Source organism: Lampris incognitus, chromosome 3, assembly GCF_029633865.1.
Source record: "Lampris incognitus isolate fLamInc1 chromosome 3, fLamInc1.hap2, whole genome shotgun sequence".
Lineage (NCBI taxonomy): Eukaryota > Metazoa > Chordata > Actinopteri > Lampriformes > Lampridae > Lampris > Lampris incognitus.
Window position 1 is genome coordinate 117,412,248 of NC_079213.1, and position 24,323 is coordinate 117,436,570.

Consider the following 24,323-nt stretch of genomic DNA (forward strand, 5'->3'; position numbering starts at 1 on the left):
TCATTCAAATAATCATACAACTGCTAAATGTCCAAAGTTTGTATTCATTTAAGATGTTCCCTCTTTAATGTTTCACTAGTTTGTTTGTCTGTGCATTTTATTCAGTTTGATTTCCACTTTGGTCAACATCGTTGTGTGTTTTTGACCAGTTTGGGTCAGGTTGGCTGCAGGAGCTGTTACCTTGAATGCTTTCAACTCAGGCTGTCAGTCAGATGAAGGGTTGGAGCGTCCTCTACAGGCCGCTGCACTGAAATCCACATGCAGTCATTAGTCTTGTAATGGAAATACTGTAGTTATTTAAATACTGAAATACTTGAAATACTGTAGTTGCCGAGCGTTAAAAAAATCAAGATTTTTCAAGCATCTTGTAGAGCACAAACTTTGGTCAACATAGTGGCGTCTGACAACACACTCTACGCCTGCACAGATGACATTATGAATGTTACACACCTGTGTGTGTCAGCACATTGAAAACTGCAGCTTTAAAGGCACAAGTGCTGTGTTTTTACTTGTAAGCTGCCCCCTTCCCTCGAGTGACGGTGGCCCGCAAATGACACAAATATCACAAATAACATACCACAATTCTACATGCTACTTAATGCAGAGGTCCCACAAAAATGTCAAGTGAAGAAGTAATCATGTTGTAAAATACTGTACAGAATATACCTCATTTTCCCTGGGGAATGAATAAAGTATTTCTGGTTCTGGTTCTGAAAATGTTCAACTTATCACATCTGGCTCCATGTTTTGCTGCTTGGCTGTCCAACAATAGCATGGCCAGCTCACCATTGGTTTTTATGCCTAAATACTGGCTAAGTTTTTGGCCCCTCTCAAAAGCGATACCTTTGTTTATCATCCCATTTGGAGCTGCATTTATGTTGTGTTTCTTTTTTCTTTTCTTTTCTTTTTTTTTTTTTGCTGGACAGCAAGGCGTTTCGATTTTTTTCAGTTGTGTTTTAAAGTTGGCTCCTCCATATTACAATGTTGAAATACACAACAAATCCAAACAAACAAATCCAAATCATCTACCTGTCAGTTAGATCCCCTTCCTACTCATTTAGTAAAAGCCTGTCTTCCTTCTCTGTCCTATTCAATAACTGATGTCATACATTACTCCCTTACCTCTGGCCTTGTTCCCTCATCTCTCAAAACCTCTGCAATAACTCCAGTGCTCAAGAAACTTGGTGCAGACCCAAACAATTTGAATAATTTTCACCCAATCTCAAATTTACCATTTCTTTCTAAAACACCTGAAAGAACAGTTGCATCTCAGGTGCATGCTCACATGACTAACAACAATCTGTTGGAACAATTCCAGACTGGTTTTCAGTCCATGCACAGGACGGAGACAGCCTTGGTGAAAATCACTAATGATCTGTTGATGGCAGCTGACTCTGGGCTCTTAACCATACTTGTCCTCCTTGATCTGAGTGCAGCCTTTGATACCATCTCACATAACATCCTCCTAGAGAGATTAGCTTCCATTGGAATAACTGGCACCCCCCTTGACTGGTATAGATCATATCTCTCTGGCCACACTTAGATCAATAATCAATACACTTACAGTATAATCAATACACTTAGTTAAACTAGAGCGTTGTAAAAAGCTATTCCAGGACACTTGAATTGTTTCCATCACTGTTGCTCAGAGTTAATTTGGTCAAATTGTTGAAGTCATTATTTTGCATATTTAATCTTGCTTGCAGGTAAAGTTCCACTGCTCAGAGAGAAGAAAATTCCAGTTGTTGGTGTTGGAAAGCACTTATGTGGAGCAGCGACAGGTGAGACCTGGTACATCCACCACAGCAGGGGTTCTCAACATTCTTTTGTCCCTGGGAACTGGTATGCATTTTTGAATATTGTTTTCAAAACCGGGAGGGGGGAGAAGTGTGAGATAAATGAAATGCAGCATAAGCAAGCATCTTTCCAGCACCCGCTAGTGGTGGAGAGGGGAGTTGCTCCCTCCTGCATTAGCACTGACAATACTCATTCCTGCCACAAATGCATGAAAAGAAAAAGAAATCAGCATCATTTTGATTGATATTTTACCCTAATCCCCCTCAATCATTTGCATATATACACTAGTCACTGTATATGGTGCAAATTGGTGCACTATATAGGAAAAAAGTAAGAAATTATGCATTGTGGGGAAAACGAAGTGAGTGTGAGTTCACAGCGCAGTAGCAAGTAGTCTATGAACTGGTGCAAGGCAATGGCATGGTGATTTAAAACCACTGCTCTAGAGGTTACCTACTGAGTTTAGTACTAGCTATATGGTTGCCCTGAGCTAACGGAGAAGTTAAGTACATCTTAAGTTTACTCAAAATGTGTATACATGCAGCTGTTGTTTTAATCTTTCACACAGAGCAGGCACACTAAAGCTATCTCTGTAGCAAAGTAAAAGCTGCCCTATAGCCGTTTCAACAAATTGTAGTTTGTTTTAATTTTCAACATGGTTTATTCTTCTTTCTTTTTTTCCAATGGTTGTCACTAAAGGTAACCTTTTGAAGGAGATGGCTTCAGTTTGGGCCTCTGTAATGCCATTTGAGCCTGCTGAATCCTGCAACAAAACATACAGTACGTCAATTATAGACAAACTGAAAGCAAGCCTGGACATTTTTCACTATAAATTGGTGATGCTGATCATACGTGAAGTCGTTTGACAGGTTGTTCTAGTCTTTGGGTCCTGACGGAGATAACCTAAGTCACATCTAGTCTTCTCCCTGGATTGTGAAACAACACCAGATAAAAACTCAGCTCAGCCTTTGGAGTTCATGAGAGATATTGGCTAAAAGATGGGTTTAAGCCCTGAGATACAGTCCAGTAATAGTCTTAAAATATGTCCAGGTAGCCACTGATAAACTGTAACACAGAATAAAAACTACAGTCCTCTAGCAAAGGAAAAAAGATCTTGAAGTCAGAGCACAGGACCAGGAAAAAGTGGTGAGGTATGTGAAAGTATTACAGCAGAAACTTTTAAGTTTTTTTTTTGCACTCCTCATATCAATAACATTGCATGTATATTCTGAGTATCGGAGGCGAACCGACAATTCTGTTGCAGGTCTGGACAAATACGTTGTACAGGTGCCCAAGGCAACCAGCTTTCAGTCTCAGGCCATCAAACCCCAGACAAGCAGACATTTGTGCCTTTGTTGTGTTTTCGCACCAGGCGCAGGTGGTTTAAAATGCATGTTAGTGGTTATGAACTGAAATACCATTGGTCAGCTAAATGGGGGAATTTTGATTGGTTCTCCTTTTCTTAGGAGGAAATTATTTTGGTACCCCTTTATAGCTATTGTGTTCTGTGTAACACAAAGTGTATGGCTTGTTCCCTCACCTTTCGTATTTGTTTTATTTGGAAATTGTTTAACATTGTCTGCAACCCTTTGTGTTTTGCTGTGCTGCCGCTTTGCTGACCAGGTCTCTCTCAAAACACATGTTTCATCACAGTAGGGATACCTTTAAACAAAGTTTGAAATATGTCAGTTATACATGCCATATCTCAGCTATACATGCCACTAAAACCCACAGATCCTATCACCCTAGCAAATCTCACAACTTGCCATTCTGACATTGTCTGTGAATGTTCTCATTCATCCAGGTCATGGTTATCCAAAGGAGTTGAATCAAGTGCAACTGGACTTGGTATATATCCGTGAAGACGTTTCACCTCTCATCCAAGAGGCTTCCTCAGTTCGTGCCTTTCTGACTAGACCAAGCTAGTCTGACTGGCTGAGTCTAGTCAGAAAGGCACGAACTGAGGGAGCCACTTGGATGAGAGGCGAAACGTCTTCACGGATATATACAAGTCCAGTTGCACTTGATTCAACTCCATTCTGACATTAAATCCTGGATGTCCAAATTTTTTCTTAAATTTAATGATGGTAAGTCTGAGTTGCACCCGGAGAAACCCCACCGCAGACATGAGGAGAATAATTCCATTAGCCCTTTTGCTAATCTTGGTGGTCTGTCGGGTAGTCTTAAGCAGGCCGCTAGAAATCTTGGGGTGACATTTGATGCTAACCTCAGTTTTGATAATCAAATCAAACATGTAGTTCAGTCATGTTTTCTCCAGCTCAAAGTAATCTCCAAAATTAGGTCATTTTTATCAATTGCGCATCTGCAAAAAGTTGTACATGCTTTTATTTATTCTCAGCTTGACTATCGTAATGCACTTTATTCTGGTATCAGCAAAGGCTCCCTCCATCGTCTGCAACTGGTACAAAATGCTGTGGCTCGGCTCATTACCGGGACAAAGAGGCATGACCATATCACTCCTGTGCTTGCCTCTCTACACTGGCTCTCTGTTACATTTCAAATTGATTTTAAAGTTTTACTGGTCACTTTTAAGGCTTTAAATGGTCTTGTTCCTTCATACATTTGTGATTTATTGACTTGGTATGTCCCCCCTGGAACATTAAGTTCTGCCGATGGAGCCCTGCTGGTTATTCCCAGGTCTTGGTTTGTTAAAAAGGCTGATGGGGCTTTTGCTGTTAGAGCCCCACACTATGGAATTCTCTTCCTGTTGAGCTAAGACAAACCAAGTCTCTAGCTTCTTTTAAATCTCGTCTTAAAACTTTTCTCTTTGAAAGCTTTCCTCTTTGAAAGCTTTTACAAATGGTTGGTATTTGTTTTTATTTATACTGTTTTTATTTTTACTCATTGGAACTTACTCATATTTTTGCCTTGTCTGGTTTTATCTTTTTTTACTGAAACACTTTGAAAACATTGTTTTAAAAAAGTGCTATATAAATAAAATTATTATTATTATTAAATAACAAATAAAGTACATTCTATTTTATTCTTCTATAAATCCACTGCTGTGTTGAATTTAGAAGGAAAGGATCGGAGAGTGTGAATAACAGCAACAAATCTTCAGTAAGATATAGAACACCGTTAAGTTCCATGAGAAGAATAAAATCTAGAAACATAAAAACATACTTGAGAAGTAATTTTCAACTTTCTAAATAAAAATCTTAATTTATACTAGTAACCCCTTTGTAAGAAATCAAGAAATCCAAGATGGCGGCGCGCTGGACGCAGCGGCTACTGCGGCTCAGCATTCCTGTCTCTAAGAAACCAACATCCACATGTCTGAATGACTACCGACCCATAGCACTCACCCCCATTGCCATGAAGTGCTTTGAAAGACTGGTTCTGGCTCACATCAAAAACATTATCCCCCCCACATTCGACCCACATAAGTTCGCCTACCGTCCCAAAAGGAGGATGCCATTGCCACTGCCCTGCCCGTTGCTCTGACCCACCTTGAACTTAACAACACATACATCCGGATGCTGTTTATAGATTATAGCTCTGCCTTCAACACTATCATCCCCGCCAAACTAACCACCAAACTCCTCTCCCTTGGCCTCAACCGCTCCCTCTGTAACTGGATCCTGGACTTCCTGACCAACAGACCGCAGTCTGTTAGGTTAGGTGACCACTCCTCCTCCACCCTGACCCTCAGCACAGGTGCCCCTCAAGGCTGTGTTCTGAGCCCCCTCCTTTTCTCCCTCTTTACCCACGACTGCCTGCCAACTCACCCTTCAAATGTAATAGTTAAGTTTGTAGATGACACCACAGTCATTGGCCGTATCACCAACAATGACGAGATGGCCTACAGAGACGAGATCCAGCACCTCACATCATGGTGTACTACCAACAATCTTGTCCTTAATGTGCAGAAGACAAAGGAGCTGATTGTGGACTTCAGGAGGTATAGAAGCTGCAGCCACTCCCCCGTACACATCAATGGGGTGGAAGTGGAGCGTGTCCACATCAGCGAGGAACTTTCCTGGACATCAAACACCCAGGCCCTTGTGAAAAAGGCCCAACAACGCCTGCATTTTCTGAGGAGGCTGAGGAGTGCCCATCTACCCCACAAAATTCTCACTAACTCCTACCACTGCACCATAGAGAGCATCCTGACCATCTGCATCTCAGTGTGGTACGGCAACTGCACCTCAGTAGACCAGAAAGCTCTGCAGCGGGTCGTCAAGGCAGCCCAGCAGATCACCGGTACCCAGCTCCCAGCCATAAAAGACATTTATCACAAACGCTGCCTTCAAAGGGGTCTGAGCATCAGCAGAGATCCCACCCACTCCAACCATGGACTGTTCTCCCCCCTGCACTCTGGGAGGTGCTACAGGAGCCTCAGAGTCCACACTACCAGGCTCAAAAACAGCTTCTTTCCACAAGCTGTTGCCCACCTGAATCTGCCTACCCACTGAATGTCTGTAGATATTTTTAAATATTTTGTACTCCAGCTCTCTTTTAACTTATTTTTAGCTTTGGTCTTCATGTGTGTATATCTTATACTGTGTTTGCTGTGTTTGTCTGTGTCTGTCTTGCACTGTTTGGTGAAGCCACAGCCCTCATTTCATTTTTAACATGTGCCTGCACATTGTTTTTAATGACAATAAAATTGAATTGAATTGAACTGAATTTGTAAGAACAAAGTACAGAATCTGGGCAGTTGGTTTCTGAGAGGACAAGCACCCCCCCCCCTGCCCCCACAGTATCTATTGGACATATATTGTTTATATTTCAAATAAGCATTTTTCCATTAATCTGTCTTGGGTATTTTAGGAAGAATTGGGTTGGTAGCAGCATGTATTGTGAATTAGGTTCACAGACCCTCCAGCAAGCTCAACAGGAATCTCTGGTTTCACAGAACTGCCCCCCTCCATATTTCAAAGTTAAAGGTAAGCTCTGTAATCGTGTTAAACACTGGGCTTTAGAAAATGAGCCCCACCCAACACCTACACTTCAGTTCCATTCCTTTATTGGTCTAATGCAGGGGATCAACGTTTCTCCCGGGTTTTTAAGTCAAAAGGCAGCATTTCTCCACAGTCTGCCATAATAAACCAAGGCTGTGAAACTGTAGGCCTAATCAAAGCTAGGTTGTTAGCAATTTGTGATACGTAGCATTAGTTTTAGTGAGGTTAGCATCTAGTATTAAACTAACGTCATGTGCGGCTCAAATAAGCTGAATGAAAAATGAGTAAAATATAATCTGAGTCTTTATCAAAGATGTACATACAGCACAAAAACACAAGCATATGGTGATCTGATGCTTGAGGAAACTACAGTTTCAACCATCAGGGACTCCGCCATTAGGGCTGAAATAAAATCTCATGTTTCTAGTTCCATTTTTACCCCCACAGTAGCACCCCCCCTCACCCAGAATCCTACTAATTTTTACATGAAATGGCCAACTGCCATCTTAGATTAAGCCAAAACACCGTCTTCAGTGCATGGCATTAGAAATCAGTTCTAGGTTTGAATATGATTTCTATGGCCTGATGTCAATAATAGTAATAATAATTAATATTATTATTATTGTTATGATGTATGGGTTGTAACACTCACAGCCCCTCCCCCACTGATAAGGGAAGTCTGTTGACTCACGTCGTTGACTGTATATGTAAGTACACTACATAACACTATTCATGCTCATAGTGCTGTTGTGAAGCCAAAATGTCGCACTTTTGGCACAACTGCTAGCTGAAATGATGGAACTCACTTCAGATGAAAGTTTATTTGGCACGTAGTCCGTTTTTTTTTTTTTGTTTTTTTTTTTATTTTGCCTGTGCTCTGTTCACTTGCATGGGTGTGGGCAGGGTTAATGTGTACTGCTTCAGATATATTCTTAGTGTGTATACTGGTAAACAAAACACACATTCTGCCATAACTTGTGTCCTCACTGTTGTGCTTCAGATGTATTCTTAGTGTGTGTCCTGGTAAACAAGTGAACGATTAACAATTAAACTTCTGTCCTTATAAAAGTAGTCTCGTTTCTCTCCTTTACTGTCAAACTCTCTCTAAATAGACCTTGCCCTTCGGTGTTTGCTGGAAAGATCGGAAGTGTGTGGTACCTCTGAGTCAGCATGCAGACGTCACGAATGGACCGACAGAACAGCAGAACCAGGCGGTGCCGGGCCGGATGTGTGTGGGTTAACCATCGCCTTGTGCTGTCACCACCGCTGTGTGTGGAGGCACTATGTAGGGAAGGACTTCTTCCGTCAGAGGGGATTGGGGGCTTGTGAATTTGCTGCCTTCACACGCATGTCAAGTTGGGCAACATGCGGCCAGAGGCCGGTCCACGACGTCTGTCCATCCCATGATTACGGCAGTAAGGACCATGACGAAGACCACAAGGTGACAGAAGAATCAGATCCTGACAGTTTCAACGGGTAAATACAAAACTCTGTGTGGGTAACGTCATCTTGTTGCTTACATCTCCGTGGGGTAATTGATGGTTGTGAGGATTGTCAGGGTGTGTATTTACCAGGCCCTTTTTTGAGTCTCTTTTTTTCTTCTTTTCCAGACTGGACATTTCTCTACATCTTTAACTGTCACTGTTATTTTCTCTTATCTATTTACTTGTGTGTGTGTGTGTGTGTGTGTGTGTGGTGGCTGGTGACAAAAAATTTTGGGAGGACAGGATGAAAGCCAACCCACAGCGTCATGTTATTTTACACTAGTTGGCTACTTATCTCTACTTTCTTATGTGCAACAAAGAATTAAGCAATAAAACGATGCTTTCCAAGATTAGCAGTCTTGGTCCTCGCCTTTGCTGCGTAATCCAAACTGTGGAATGGCTGTGACAACAAATAATCCAAAAGATGTTCTTCCCTGTCCCACTCTGCGTATGTGTCCATGCCTCTCTGTGATCACCCCCTCATGCTGCCGTTACTTGCCTCGTTAGCAATAGCAGCACCGCTGTCCTCCAAACCTATTCTCACCGTTAGCTTAGCAGTCTTTCAGGGCTGCTACAACAATCTAACTGTTGCATTGGCTAATGCAAGTAGCTAGGTATTGCTCAATAAAAAAAAAAAAAGGAAACATCTGAAAAGGGGAAATTTGGACTGTGGAAAAGGCCTAAAAATTTTAATTTTGTTAGTGACATGTTTAAATGTTGTTTGCAATTTACATTTTATAATCTCTTTTCGAATATGTTGCTGTACAAGTTCAAGTCTAGGGCGGCATGGTGGCGCAGCGGTAAGTGCGGTCGGCTCACAGCAAGAAGGTCCTGGGTTCGAGCCCCAGGGTAGACCCGGGGTAGAGGACGACCTGGGACGACTCCCCAGGTCGTCCTCTGTGTGGAGTTCCCATGTTCTCCCCGTGTCTGCATGGGTTTCCTCCGGGTGCTCCGGGGTGTCTCCCCGCCTGCTGCCCAGTGACAGCTGGAATAGGCTCCAGCATCCCCACGACCCTGAGAGCAGGGTAAGCGGTTCAGATAATGGGTGGATGGATGGAAGTTCAAGTATAACTTTATTGTCATATACATATGAAAAATACCATGTACCTGCAAATGCAATGAAATGCATGTGCCCTGCCTCTCTCAGCCCGTAAAAGTTTATATATACTTAGCACAAAAAGTAAGGAAATGTGTGTTTGGTAGATTATTTCTTTGTTGTAACAATGCTTCTTGGCAATAAATCTTGTACCGTTGGAAAGCCTGTTTATTTGCCTTTTAAATGGGGCCACATGTGTAAGGAACATGCATTTGTGGGATGAGCAGCAGAGCTGAGTATGTGGGTTGCGCCCTTGAAAAATTTGCCAAATCTTCTCTGCCAATGCCAAACAGCTGATTTTGCTGTTGCTATTGACTCTTGTTTTGAGCTTCTGGTACCCCAGGTGCTGACAATCAGGTGCCTGATATAAGATTTATTGCCAAGAAGCATTGTTACAACAGAGATAATCTACCAAACACACTTTTCCTTACTTTTTGTGCTAACTTTATAAGGAAATAATAAATAGTAGCAACAACAATTCATAAGAAATCAAAAATCCCACAAAATAATAAATCACTGAAGTTATTTAAAGCATCTACTGTTCATTATTCTAACTGCCTGGGGGTAAAATTTGTCTTTGAGGCGGCTGGTCTGAGCTGTGATGCTCTGTAAGCATTGTCCTGAGGGAAGGAGTGTGAACAGACCATGTGCTGGGTGGCTGGTGTCTTCCATGACACTTGAGCCTTGCTTCTGCAATGGCTGGTGCAAATGTCCTGAAGCTGTGGCAGTCAGCTCAAGTCAATTTTATTTGTATAGCCCAATATCACAAATTAGAAGTGTGCCTCAGGGGGCTTTACAGCAACACAGTATACTGTCCTTAGACCCTCACATTGGATAAGGAACAACTCCCTAAAAACCTTTAACAGGGAGAGCAAATAGGAAGAAACCTCAGGGAGAGCAACAGAGGAGGATCTCTCTCCCAAGACGGACAGCGTGCATTGATGTTGTGTTTACACAAATTACACAATACAACGTTGAAAGAGGATAACACAACTATAATGGAATTGTAAACTATATGAAGAATATGATGAAGAGGATGCCAAGCAGTTTCCAGATGCCACCAGAACAGCCCAGAACCTGAGCCACGTGACCACCATCACGATGTAAAAAAAATTAGTCACACGTCTGAGTGAGAGAACTCAGATGTGTGACTACCTTATTTAATTTATTTTATTTATTTACATATATATATATATATATATATATATATATATATATATATATAGGACATAACATTGAAACAGGATAACAAAATTATATGAATTTATAAGTTTTCTAAAAAGAAAATGTGATGAGGGGGATGCCAAGCAGTGTCCAGGTGGTGATCACCATGGAGACCTGGGAGGAGGACAGACTGCATGTGCACACAAGGGAGACCCACATGACACCATTCACACACAGGAGAAGAGAAAGGAGAAGACATCATTCAGAGAGAGAGAAAAGAAATGAGAGAAGAGAACAGTTTGCAATAGTCAATAGTCAATAATCTGTACTCTATAATCTCATCAGCAGAACAGTGGTTGGTAAATTCATCAAGACAAAAACTGACCCGCCATGCAGTACAGGTTGTGTAGCAGTCAAGTAATTGCAGGCAACTAATTGTTGGCTAATTTAAAAATATGAGTTTGAAGTTTGGATTTAAAGACTCTACAGAGTCTGATTGTCTGATGGCAGCAGGCAGGTTATTCCACAACAATGGAGCGCGATAGGAAAAGGCCCTGCTAGCACCAGCTGACTTCTTTTTAACTTTGGGTACACACAGGAGCCCTGTATTTTGAGAATGAAGAGCTCGAGATGGAATGTAAGGTTTTAGGAGATCAGACAGGTAGGATGGGGCAAGCCCATTTAGGATTTTATAAGTCAGCAGAAGCACCTTGTATTCTGATCTAACATGGATAGGAAGCCAAAGAAGGGAGGCAAGAATTGGTGTAATATGGTCAGTCAAATTTCCTAGATTTAGTTAGGATTCTAGCTGCAGTATTTTGAACCATCTGAAGACTTTTAATACTAGCATGTGAATGACTACCGACCAGTGGCCCTGATGTCAGTATTGATGAAATGCTTTGAGAGGTTGGTGAAAGATTTCATCTGCTCATCCCTGCCCAGCTCATTCGACCCCCTCCAGTTTGCCAATAAAAACAACAGGTGCAGAGACGATGCCATCTCCAACCTCTTGCACACCACCTTAACCCACCTGGATGGGGGGAGAGGGAACTACGTATGTATGCTGTTCATTCACTACAGTTCAGCGTTTAATACTGTAGTCCCCCTCAATCTGGTCACTAAGATAAGGTTGTTAGGAATCAACACCTCGTTGTGCAGTTGGGTGTACAACTTTCTCACTGACCGGTCCCAGGTAGTTAGGGCCAGCGGCCTAACCTCCGGAACATTGATCCTCAACACGGGTGCTCCTTAGGGGTGTGTACTGAGCCCTCTACTGTAAAACATCTACACACATGACTGTAAAGCCACGGACAGTTCCACCTCCATCATCAAATTTGCAGACGACACAGTGGTAATAGGCCTGATTTCTAACAACAACGAACAGGCCTATCTGAACCAAGTAGATGACCTGGCACAGTGGTGCCAGTCCAACAACCTGACCCTGAACGTCAGCAAGAGCAAAGAAATGGTGGTGGACTTCAGGAGACAGCAGGGGAAAGGATACAACCCACTAAAGATCAACGGGGAACCTGTGGAGAGGGTTTCCAGCTTCAAATACATTGGTGTACACATTGCTGAGGACCTCACCTGGACTCTTCACACCCAGCACACTCTATAGAAGTCCAGACAGAGGCTCTACTTGCTCCGAAGATTGAGGAAATTCAAGGTCTCACCCTTTATCCTGAAGACATTCTATCCTTTGGCTATGGAGAGCGTCCTAACAGGTTGCATCACCGCCTGGTATGGAAACTGTTCTGCCCGTGACTGAGTTGACCTGCAGAGAGTGGTGCCAGAACATCTTTTCCCATCCTGCAGGACACTTACACCAGAAGGGTGAGGACGAGAGCCAAGATCATGAGCGACACTTCGTACCCTAACAATGGACTGTTCAGTCTATTGGGGTCTGGTAGATGCCTCTGTAGTCTTAGGGCCAAACAGAGAGACTAAAGAGACGTTTCTATCCACAGGCTATAAGAACTCTCAACATATATGACCTTTCACATACTTGAAACAACTAGGGTTTTATTTTTTATTTATTGTTTATTTTATTTTGACTTAAGAGTGCACTGATCTTTTGTCTTTTATCTCTATATACTAGGCCTATGTCTTTTTTCACACAGCGACAGACTAATTCTCCCTTTTCATTTCACTGCATGTTTTACTCTGTATTTTTGTGCATGTGACAAATAAAATACTTGAACTTGAACCTGAAAATGGGACATTACAGTAATCAAGTCTGGATGAAACAAATACATGCATTACAGTCTCTGTGTCAGCCATGGACAGAAAAGACCGAATTTTAGCGATGTTACGTAAGTGAAAAAAGGCAGTGTTGGTGATTTCTGTAAATTACTTATCAAAGGAAAGGCTGTGATCAAACATAACACCAAGGTTTTTGGCTGCCACACTTTGTGAAATCACAGAGTTGTCGATTGTTATCGTTACTTGATCAAATTGTTGTCTGTGTCTAGCAGGGCCAATGACCAGCTTCTCGGTTTAATCCGAATTTGAAAAAACTTTGTTTAGTGACATCCACTTTTTCATAGCAACCAAACAGGCCTCTAAATTAGTCCTTTGAGTATGATTATCAGCCGTTATAGGAACATACAGCTGAGTATCATCAGTATAGCAATGGGAATTTATTCCATAACTGTGTATAATTTGGCCAAGAGGTGAAATATAAAGAGAGACAAGTAGAGGGCCAAGAACTGAGCCCTGAGGTACAACATATTTAATGTCAAGAGAATTTTGATGTAATATTACCATAGCAGACACTATGAGTTCTTTCATATAAGTAGGCCTTAAGCCAAGAGAGAGCTAAGCCAGAGACACTACTACAACTACTACCACCACTACCACTACCCCTACCACTACTACTACTACTACTACTTTCGGCTGCTCCCAGTAGGGGTCGCCACAGTGGGTCATCCGTTTCCATTGCTTCCTGTGCTCTGCATCCTCCTCTGTCACACCAGCCACCTGCATGTCCGCCCTCACCACATCCATAAACCTCTTCTTTGGCCTTCCTCTTTTCCTCTTCCCTGACAGCTCCATATTCAGCATCCTTCTCCCAATATACCCAGCATCTTTCCTCCACTCATGCCCAAGCCATCTCAATCTTGCCTCTCTTGCTTTGTCTCCAAACCGTCCAACCTGAGCTGTCCCTCTAATATATGCGTTCCTAATCCTGCCCTTCTTTGTCACTCCCAATGAAAATCCTAGCATCTTCAACTCCGGCATCTCCAGCTCTGTCTCCTGTCTTTTCATCAGTGCCACTGTCTCCAAACCATATAACATAGCTGGTCTCACTACCATCTTGTAAACCTTCCCTTTAACTCTTGCTGGTACCCTTCTGTCACAAATCACTCCTGACACTCTTCTCCACCCACTCCACCCCGTCTGCACTCTCTTCTTCACCTCTCTTCTCTAATCCCTGTTACTTTGCACAGTTGACCCCAAGTATATAAACTCATACACCTTCATCACCTCTACTCCTTGCATCCTCACCATTCCACTGTCCTCCCTCTCATCCATGCATATGTATTCCATCTTGCTCCTACTGACTTTCATTCCTCTTCTCGCCAGTGTATACCTCCACCTCTCCAGGCTCTCCTCAACCTGCTCCCTACTCTCGTTACAGATCACAATGTCATCCGCAAACATCATAGTCCACGGTGCCTCCTGCCTGATTTTGCCCGTCAACCTGTCCATGACCATTGCAAACAAGAAATAGCTCAGAGCCGATCCTTGATGTAATCCCACCTCCACCTTGAACCCATCTGTCATTCCAACTGCACACATCACCACTGTCACACTTCCTGCATACATATCCTGCACCACTCCTGCAACTCCCGACTTCCCCATACAATACCACACCTCCTCTCTTGGCACCCTGTCATATGCTTTCTCTAAATCCACAAAGACAAAATGTAACTCCTCCTGACCTTATTTATACCTCTCAATCAACATTCTCAAAGTAAACATCGCATTTGTATCAGAATCAGAATTTGTAGTGCTCTTTCATGGCATGAAATCATACTGCTGCTCACTGATCATCACCTCTCCTCTTAACCTAGCTTCTATTACTCTTTCCCATATCTTCATGCTGTGGCTGATCAACTTTATACCTCTGTAATTGCTACAGCTCTGCACATTGCCTTTATTCTTGAAAATCGGCATCAGTATGCTTCTTCTCCACTCCTCAGGCATCCTTTCACTTTCCAATATAGTTTAAAACTCCACTGCCATCTCTCCTAAACATCTCCATGCTCCACAGGTATGTCATCTGGACCAACTGCCTTTCCACTCTTCATCCTCTTCATAGCTGCCCTCACTTCCTCCTTGCTAATCCACCGCACTTCCTGATTCACTATCCCCACATCATCCAACTTTCTCTCTCTAATTTTCTTCATTCATCAGCCCCTCAAAGTACTCCTTCCACCTTCTCAACACACTCTCCTCACTTGTCAGCACATTTCCCAGTCCTTAATCGCCCTTACCTGCTGAACATCTTTCACACCAGGGGTCCAGGGGTTCCCAATTACTTTTCATAGTGGGCCACTTTTAGGGCCACTTTTAAAACCACGGGCCACTCAACCTCCAGCAGCATGTTGTTCGTTAGTTTGTTTTGGTGTTGATACGTTGCAGGTATTATAATTTTTCATCTATTTTTCGATATATTACTACTTACTTTTACTAAGAAATTAATTTTTTTTTTTTTTGGTAGGGAAATAAAAAGAATCTTCCTTCTGGCATTTCTCCAAAAATTCTCGCGGACCATAAATCAACCTGTCACGGGCCGGACGTGGCCCACGGGCCGCCTATTGGGGACCCCTGGTCTAGTCAATCGATACAAGTCCTTTTCTCCTTCCTCTCATACAACTCACCATACGCCTTTTTCTTTCTTTTGCCTTTGCCACCTCTCTCTTCATGCTACGCTGCATCTCCTTGTACTTCTGTCTGCTTTCTTCATCTCTCTGACTATCCCACTTCTCCTTTGCCAACCTCTTCCTCTGTATACTTTGCTGTGCTTCCTCATTCCACCACCAAGTCTCCTTGTCTTCTTTCAACTGTCCTGATGACAGACCAATTACCTTCCTAGCTGTCTCCCTCACTATTTCTGCAGTGGTTGCTCAGCCATCCGGCAGCTCTTCACTACCACCCAGTGCCCGTCTTAACTCCAGCCTGAACTCCACACAACAGTCTTCCTTCTTCAACTTTCACCATTTGATCCTTTGCTCTGCTTTCACTCTCTTCCTCTTCTTGGTCTCCAAAGTCATCTTACAGACCACCATCCAATGCTCTCCCCTGTCACTACCTTGCAGTCTCCAATCCCTTTCAGATCGTACCTTCTACAAGATATAGTCCACCTGTGTGCACTTTCCTCCACTCTTGTACATCATCCTGTGTTCCTCCCTCTTCTTGAAATACGTATTCACCACAGCCATTTCCATCCTTTTCGCAAAATCGACCACCATCTGTCCTTCCACATTTCTCTCTCTGACTCCATACCTTCCCATCACCTCCTCATCACCCCTGTTCCCTTCACCAACATGTCCATTGAAGTCCGCTCCATTCACCACTCTCTCCTCCTTGGGTACTCTCTCCAATATATTGTCCAACTCACTCCAGAATTGTTCTTTCTCTTCCATCTCACACCTAAATTGCGAGGCATATATGCTGATAACATTCATCAATACACATTCGATTTCCAGCTTCATACTCATCACTCTATCTGACAATCTCTTCACCTCCAGCACACTCTTGACATACTCTTCCTTCAGAATTACGCCTACCCCATTTCTCCTGCCATTCGCATCATGGTAGAAGAGTTTGAACCCACTTCCGATGCTCCTGGCCTTACTCACCTTGCATCTGGTCTCTTGCACACACAGTATACCTACCTTTCTTCTTTCTATCATATCAGCCAGCTCTCTACCTTGACCAGTCATAGTGCCAACATTCAAAGTTCTGACTCTCAACTCCACACTCCTACCCTTCCTCCTCTCCCGCTGCCTCTGGACATGCCTTCCCCCTCTCCTTCTCCTTCGCCCAACAGTAGCATAGTTTCCACCGGCACCCTGCTGGCCAACAGTATCATGGCGGTCGTTGGTAACCCGGGCCTCGACCGATCCGGTATGGAAATCTGATTTATGATCTGCCTATTTGATTTGGAAAAGATTTTAGGATGGCTGCCCTTCCTGATGCAACCCTTCCCATTTATACTGGCTTGGGACTGGTACTAAGAATGCGCTGGCTTGTGCATCCTCAGTGGCTGGGTTTTTTAAAAGTATTTAATGCCAGAATTAAAAAAAAATTCACCAGCAATTTACCTCTTCGATCGGTATTACATACCTTTCACCTTGTTCACCTGTCTATGTTCCCCTCTTTTCTTCGCTATCTAGTTTAAAACTCCCAACTGTTGCTGAAATATCTAGTGTCATTCATAAATCCAAATCATCTACCTGCCAGTTAGACCCCCTTCCTACTCATTTAGTGAAAGCCTGTCTACCTTCTCTGTCCTCCTTTAATAACTGATCTCATACATTCCTCCCTTGTTTCTGGTCTTGTTCCTTCATCTCTCAAAACAGCTGAATTAACTCCAATTCTCAAGGAACCTGATGTAGACCCCAACAATTTGAATAATTTTTGCCCAATTCAAATTTACCATTTCGCTCTAAAATAATTGAAAGAACAGTTGCAGATCAAGTACATGCTCACTTGATCCGTTGATGGCAGCTGACTTTGGGTTCGTACCCATACTCGTCCTTCTTGATCTGAGTGGAGCCTTTGATACCGTCTCACCTAACATCCTCTTAGAGACATTAACTTCCATTGAAATCATTGGCGTCTCTCTTGCCTGGTTTAGATCTTGTCTGTCTGGCCGCTCAAGTTTGTCCAATGTAAAACATTTGAGATCACAGTCCTTTCCTGTTACTACCGGTGTTCCCCAGGGCTCTGTTTTGGGCCCCCTCCTATTTATCATTTACCTTCTTACCTCTTGGCCACATTTTCAAGAAATCGGGCATTCAATTTCACTGCTACGCAGATGACACCCACTTCTATCTATCAATCAGGCCTACTTCCACTCTTCCACCCACTTCCCTTTCTGACTGCTTACTATAAATTATTCTTTATTGACTGATTCTTATACAACTTCCTCAAACTTAATAGTGATAAAAACCGAGGTTCTCCCCATAAGTACTAAATCTACTTTGGCTAAACCTGACAGTTTTTTCTCTATTGACAATTCTATAGTTCCTTTTTTCCCTCAGGTGAAGAGTCTGGGTGTCATCTTGTACAGCACGATATGTTTTGAAGCTCACCTCAACGATGTTACTCGGTTTGCATACTTCCACCTATGCATTATTAATCGTTTCCACCCATCGCTTACACCTAACTGCACCACCATACTCATTCACACCCTGATTACATCCTGTATTGACTATTGCAATTCTATCCTCTTTGGTCTTCCTCTCAAGTGTCTTCATAAACTTCAGTTGCTCCAGAGCTCAGCTGCCTGTATCATTACCAGAACTCCTTCCATAGATCATGTCACTCCTGTTCTTCAGCAACTCCATTGGCTCCCTGTTAAATACTGTATTGACTTCAAGATCCTGTTCCTCACCTTTAAGGTTCTTAATAACTTGGGTGTCATCCTGGAGAGCACATTATCTTTTGAAGCCCACATCAAACCTTGTTACTCGGTCTGCATACTTCTGCCATACTCAATCACACCCTGGTTACATCCCATATTGACTACTGTGATTCTATCCTCTTTGGTCTCCCCCTCAAGTGTCTTCACAAGCTTCAATTGGTCCAGAATTCAGCTGCCCGTATCATTACCAGAACTCCTTCCATAGATCATATCACTCCTATTCTTCAGCAACTCCATTGGCTCCCTGTTAAATACCGTATTGACTTCAAGATCCTGTTCCTCACCTTTAAGGTTCTTAATAACTTAGCTCCTTCATATCTTTTTGAACTCCTTCATATCCACACGCCCTCCCACACTCTTAGATCCTCTTCTGCTCTCCAACTCACTACCCACTTGACTACCATGGGGTCTAGAGCCTTCAGTCGTTCTGCCCCCCGCCCATGGAACTCTCTCCTATAAGACATTTGCAATATTGACTCGCTTTCAACCTTCAAATCCCATCTCAAAACGTACCTGTTCAAACTGGCATATTCAGTCTGATACACACTTCATTGAGTTTTGTGCAGATGTTGATTTTATACTTATCTGTTGTATTAACTTTTTATTGTCTACCCTGCTTTGTTTTGATTTTACACTGTCTGATACAGTGCTTCTTGTTTTGTTTTGTTTTTTTGTTTTTTTTACTGTGTTCTGTAAGGTGTCCTTGAGTGCTCTGAAAGGCACCCAAAAAGTAAAATGTAAAATGTATTATTAATAACCTAGCACCTTCATATCTTTCTGAACTCCTTCATATCCATACACCCTCCTGTACTCTCAGATCTTCTTCTGCCAGCCAGTTCACTACACCGTCTGCCCGCTTGACTACCATTGGGTCTAGAGCCTTCAGTTATTCTACCCCCCACCTCTGAAACTCTCTCTCACAAGACATTTGCAACATTGATTCTTTCCACCTTCAATTCCCATCTCAAAACGCACCTTTTCAAACTGGCATATTCAGTCTGATCCCGACTTTAATGGTTACACCCACATTGAGTTTTGCACAGATGATGTTATACCTATCTGTTATATTAACTTATTATTATATACCCCTGCTTTGTTTAATTTTATGCTGTCTGATACAGTGCTGCTTGTTTTAACTGTGTTTTGTAAGGAGTCCTTGAATGCTCTGAAAGGCACAGATAAATAAAATGCATTATCATTATTATTATTATGATAATAATATCAGGGTAGATGCTAGACAATTTAATCTTGGGCATGTGGACCCTATGTCTTGCAAAAGAGTGAGGATTTGTGTATTGATGTGAAGACGGAATCCCATCGGCCAGCAGATATTGTATGCCCCAAATCATGTTCCTTAGATTTTAATCCCGTTCAGTGGTGGACATGTCAGCATGCAAAATTTGCTATACAGTGTTGACAGTGCACCTGTAAATAGTGGGTCAAAAGAAAGAAATGTGTCAATAGGGTTAGTGTCAGGTTCCTCAGGAAAGCACAGTAGGATAGAGCACACATAGTGTCTGACCTGTAAATATCAAAAGAAATGTGTTTTGGGTAAGTCGTATTTCTCTGACAGGTGGTTGAAGGAAATAAAAGTTATCTCTGAACATATCTTTAAACCCTTTGATGCCTTTCCTGTGCCAGTCCTGAAAAGTTAAGTCATGTCAAGATGGGATGAAAAGATGGTCAGAAGCAGCAGTACTCAGAAGAGAGAAGTCTCTAATCAAAGGTCCTCTGAACTGAGCCCAAAATTTGAGGGTATGGGACACAACTGAGTTGTCCGTTGATTTAGTCAGAGAGTAGCTAAGCGGTGAGTGCTTACAATGCTGTGATTGCAAACATTCCCAAATCCTCAGTGAATAGTACACATTGCCATCGAAACTCTAGTTAATGATCACGCCCATATTTATTTTTCTTTTTTTAGTTTTTCCCCTTTTTCTCCCCAATTGTACAACGCCAATTACCCTATATTCTGAGCTGTCCCGGTCTCTTCTCCACCCCTCTGCCGATCCGGGGAGGGCTGCAGACTACCACATGCCTCCTCCAATACATGTGGAGTCGCCAGCTGCTTCTCTTCACCTGATGGTGAGGAGTTTCACCAGTGGGAAGTAGCGCATGTCTGTAGGGATGCCCAACCAAGCCGAAGGTAACACAGGGATTCGAAACGATGATCCCTGGTCACACCCATATTTGCACAGGAAACTGGTCGTTGGTTTCGGTTGTTATGCAACTGTATTGTACTGTATAGTTTATATAAGGAGTGGGGATACCTGCAGTCAGTTGAGACTGAAGAGGTCGGATGATGATGAAATGTTTCTGTCAATGAACGTTGCGTCCACATGAACTGATTCAACCTTATTTGATTTTCTTACCTGGATTATTGAGCATGCATCACGACAATCTCTCGGAAGGATTTTGGCTTGTCAATATGCATTTCTGCAAACTCCAGTCTGGCTTTTTTATATTTTTCATTCAATAGTGGAGTCCTCCTGGATCTTCTTCCATGGAGCCCACTTTTGCTCAAAAAGCGACGGATGATGTAATCAGAAACTGACATGCCTTCACCTTGGAGTTCAGCTTGTATCACTTTGGCAGTTATCCTTGGTTCTTTTTCTACCAGTTGAACTATCCTTCTGTTCAATCTTGGGTCAATATTCTTCTTGCGGTTGCGCCCAGGGAGGTTGACTACAGCTCTGCGGACCTTAAATGTCTTGATAATATTTGCAACTGTTGTCACAGGACCATCAAGATGCATGGACGTGGTCTTGTAGCCTTTACCCTTACCATGCTTGTCTATTATTTTCTTTGTGATCTCTTCAGACAACTCTCTCCTTTGCTTTCTCTGGTCCATGTTCAGTGTGGTGCACACAATGATAACAAATAGCGCAGTGACTACTTTACTCCATTTAAACAGGATGAATGAGTGATTACATAATTGGAGACATGTAATACAAATTTAATTAATTAATTAATTAGAAATATCACTGTAAACCAATTATTTGTTATCTTTGGGTACCAACAAATGTGTCCAGGCCATTTTAGAATATCTTTGTTGAATAAGCAATAATTAATATCTTTTCACAGCTTTTTTTGCTTTATTCTATGACATACCAAAGCCATGCAAGTATACATGACAAAATGGCTTTTATTTTCATCATTTTTCAGGAGGAATGCAGCACCATTTCAATGAGCTGTAAGGTTACCAACAAATTTGAGCACTTCTGTATATGAGGAGATAATCGAATCTAGTGAAACAAAAACATGGTTTTAGAATGAATATTGATACACACTGAAATACATGTGTAAATTTGGGAGTAAATTCATTTTGATAGAATTTATTCATTCAGCAAGTGACAATGTAAGAGGGGACCACTGCAGTAGCAATGTTTTAACCTGATTTAGTAGAGTCATGAAAAAAAAATCCTTAAAAAGATTTTCGAATTTCCGTGTGACTGTGACTCCCATGTAAATGAATTAATTGTCTTTCTTCAATCTGGAATTGAATGTCATTGCAGTCTAGGTCGAATGATCCTTTATTCAGTTGGAACAGTTCACGTTTGTGCAGGTTTATCTTGTATCCCAATAGGAATCCAAATTGGTTAAGCAGAGAGCGTGCTGCTGGTAGAGAGGTTGTTTGGTCTAAAATGTATAACAAAAGGTCATCGGCATATAAAGACACTTTATGTTCTATAGCCTCACCCCCCACCCCAAAATACTAGCAATGTCTAAGCTGTTACGAAGAGCGATTGCAAGCAGTTCGATACCTAGGTCAAAGAGGATTGGACTTAGTGGGCAACCTTTATGGGTTCCACGGCCTAGGGCAAAAGGTCGGGAAACTGTACTGTTGCAGTGGAAGATGCATATGATAATTTAATCCAAGCTACAAACAACAACCCTAATCCAAATTTTTCCTAAATTGTAAACAAATCCAATATACTAATAGAAATACTTTATGGGGACTGCAACCACCAATATAATTATTAAACTAAATTAAATTCCAAACCTTCTTTACAAATATGCAAGTCATTATTTTAAAAAAAATAAAATTCATGGTGATATATATCGTTTTTATCACATCTGATTTCCAAATGGCTAATGAAAAAAAAAACTGTTCTCATCATAACACTCTTAAACAGCTGGTTTTTCCCTTGTTTTTTAGGGTTCCATCCCCAGAAGACCGTGAACATATAGGCCGTCTCTGCAAACTGTTTATTGATCAAGGCCGAGTCCACTACCTGCAGAAGAAGGGCTGTGATGCCCGGCTGACTTACTACACCAACTCAACAGTCACACTAGAAAATGTGTTGCTTACTGCAGTGCCCGCTGTCTCACATCAGACAGATGGGCAGACAGCAAAGAAGTGTCTTGAAAATTATACACTTCCACCAACAGAGGCTTGTCTTTGATTGGTTTTTTTTTGGACATTGATAAATGAAGCACAATATTTGAAAAAACCATAAATGAATATGCAAGGGAATTGGAAAAGTTTTACAACCAGAATAGTCAGTAGACAGAGACTGTCTCCCTCCCATTCATTGGTTGGACATTTTTGCTAGCATACATCTGCAAGTGCAGGATGACATAATGAAAAAAAATAATTGTGTTTTCAGAAACATAAAAACATTCTTGTAAACAAAAAAGTTAAATGTTTTGTGAATTTCAAGGTCATAGTGTTAAAGAGATGTAAATTAAGTGCAGATAATAGAGGTAACAAGAGTGAATGAATTTTCGTGTCACGTGATATTTACGGTGCAGAAAAAATGAGCAAAGTATGAACCAGAAGAACAGATTTTCGTTTTTAAAGAACAAATGTGATAAAAGTATGAACCAGAAGAACAGATTGTCATTTTTAAAGAATAAATGTGATAAAAGTATGAACCAGAAGAACAGATTGGGATTTTTAAAGAATAAATGTGATAAAAGTATGAACCAGAAGAACAGATTGTCATTTTTAAAGAATGAATGTGTTAAAAGTATGAACCAGAAGAACAGTTTGGGATTTTTAAAGAATAAATGTGTTAAAAGTATGAACCAGAAGAACAGATTGTCATTTTTAAAGAATAAATGTGGTACAAGTATGAACCAGAAGAACAGATTGTCATTTTTAAAGAATAAATGTGATACAAGTATGAACCAGAAGAACAGATTGTCATTTTTAAAGAATAAATGTGATACAAGTATGAACCAGAAGAACAGATTGTCCTTTTTAAAGAATGAATGTGTTATTTGACAACATTGATGTTCAATTTAAAACTTTAATGCTGAAATCTGCTACTTTCTCCCTTAGTGGTTATTTCATCCATATGTATGATGGAGTCGGGTTCCATTGTACTACCAGTCATCCTTGCCGTGGTTGGAGACCCACCCAGTCCCCATATACTGCTGCTGAAAGGTTATGACCAGGTATGGGGAACACTGGTGCAGTGGCAAACACATACGTGATGAAAACAGCTCCACAGGAAGAAGAGACTGAAATGTGATAACGATGTCTGCATGACATGTGATAACGATGTGTACATGACATGTGATAACGATGTGTACATGACAGTCATTGTCACCGTACAGCAGTATCCCACATGCAGTGTGATGTAGTTGGTAATACAGTAGGCTGTGTCTACGCCTGGTATTAACATGCTTCTTGCGCAATCCGAACACAAGTGGACAGCTCTGAGTGCGTCAGTCCACATCCTGCGCTAGAGTGTGTCTCCACATGCGTCTCTAGTGACCACTTGTGATCAGATTTCACTTCTCCGCTCCATATGCACATAAACACTACGTCACCGTGGTGGTGGTGGTGGTGGTGGTGGGAGGGCTCAGCTGCAAGTGAAGACAGGGAGTGTGGCTCAAGGGAGAGCAGACACGATAGTCTCAGGTGTGTCAAACGAACAACCAGCGCCTTATATACCGCAGGGAAGGTGGTCCTGAGCTGACTGACTGACCGACACACGGAGACACAGAAGACACACAGGGCTGAAGGGAGACAGAGGAAAGGGGAGACACGCTCTGACAGAAGGGAGACAGAGGAAAGGGGAGACACGCTCTGACAGGAGGGAGACAGGAAAGGGGAGACACGCTCTGACAGGAGGGAGACGGAGGAAAGGGGAGACACGCTCTGACAGAAGGGAGACAGAGGAAAGGGGAGACACGCTCTGACAGGAGGGAGACAGAGGAAAGGGGAGACACGCTCTGACAGGAGGGAGACA

General features: G+C 42.1%; 1 protein-coding gene across 3 annotated transcripts in view; it reads left to right on the forward strand.

Annotated features, from left to right (window-relative positions):
* Window positions 1-23,329, forward strand: part of trmt13 (tRNA methyltransferase 13 homolog) — an 86,876-nt gene extending 63,547 nt beyond the window's left edge. For 2 of the 3 annotated variants that reach the window (XM_056277527.1, XM_056277528.1), the window contains 3 exons: window positions 1,707-1,781; window positions 7,835-8,198; window positions 22,280-23,329. In XM_056277527.1, the coding sequence (XP_056133502.1) occupies window positions 1,707-1,781; window positions 7,835-8,198; window positions 22,280-22,526 (686 nt within the window). In that variant the 3' untranslated portion in view covers window positions 22,527-23,329. Of the gene's footprint in view, window positions 1-1,706; window positions 1,843-6,591; window positions 6,708-7,834; window positions 8,199-22,279 lie in introns of all 3 variants that reach the window. The other variant, XM_056277526.1, reaches the window with a different exon arrangement.
* The last annotated feature ends 994 nt before the right edge of the window (window positions 23,330-24,323 follow it).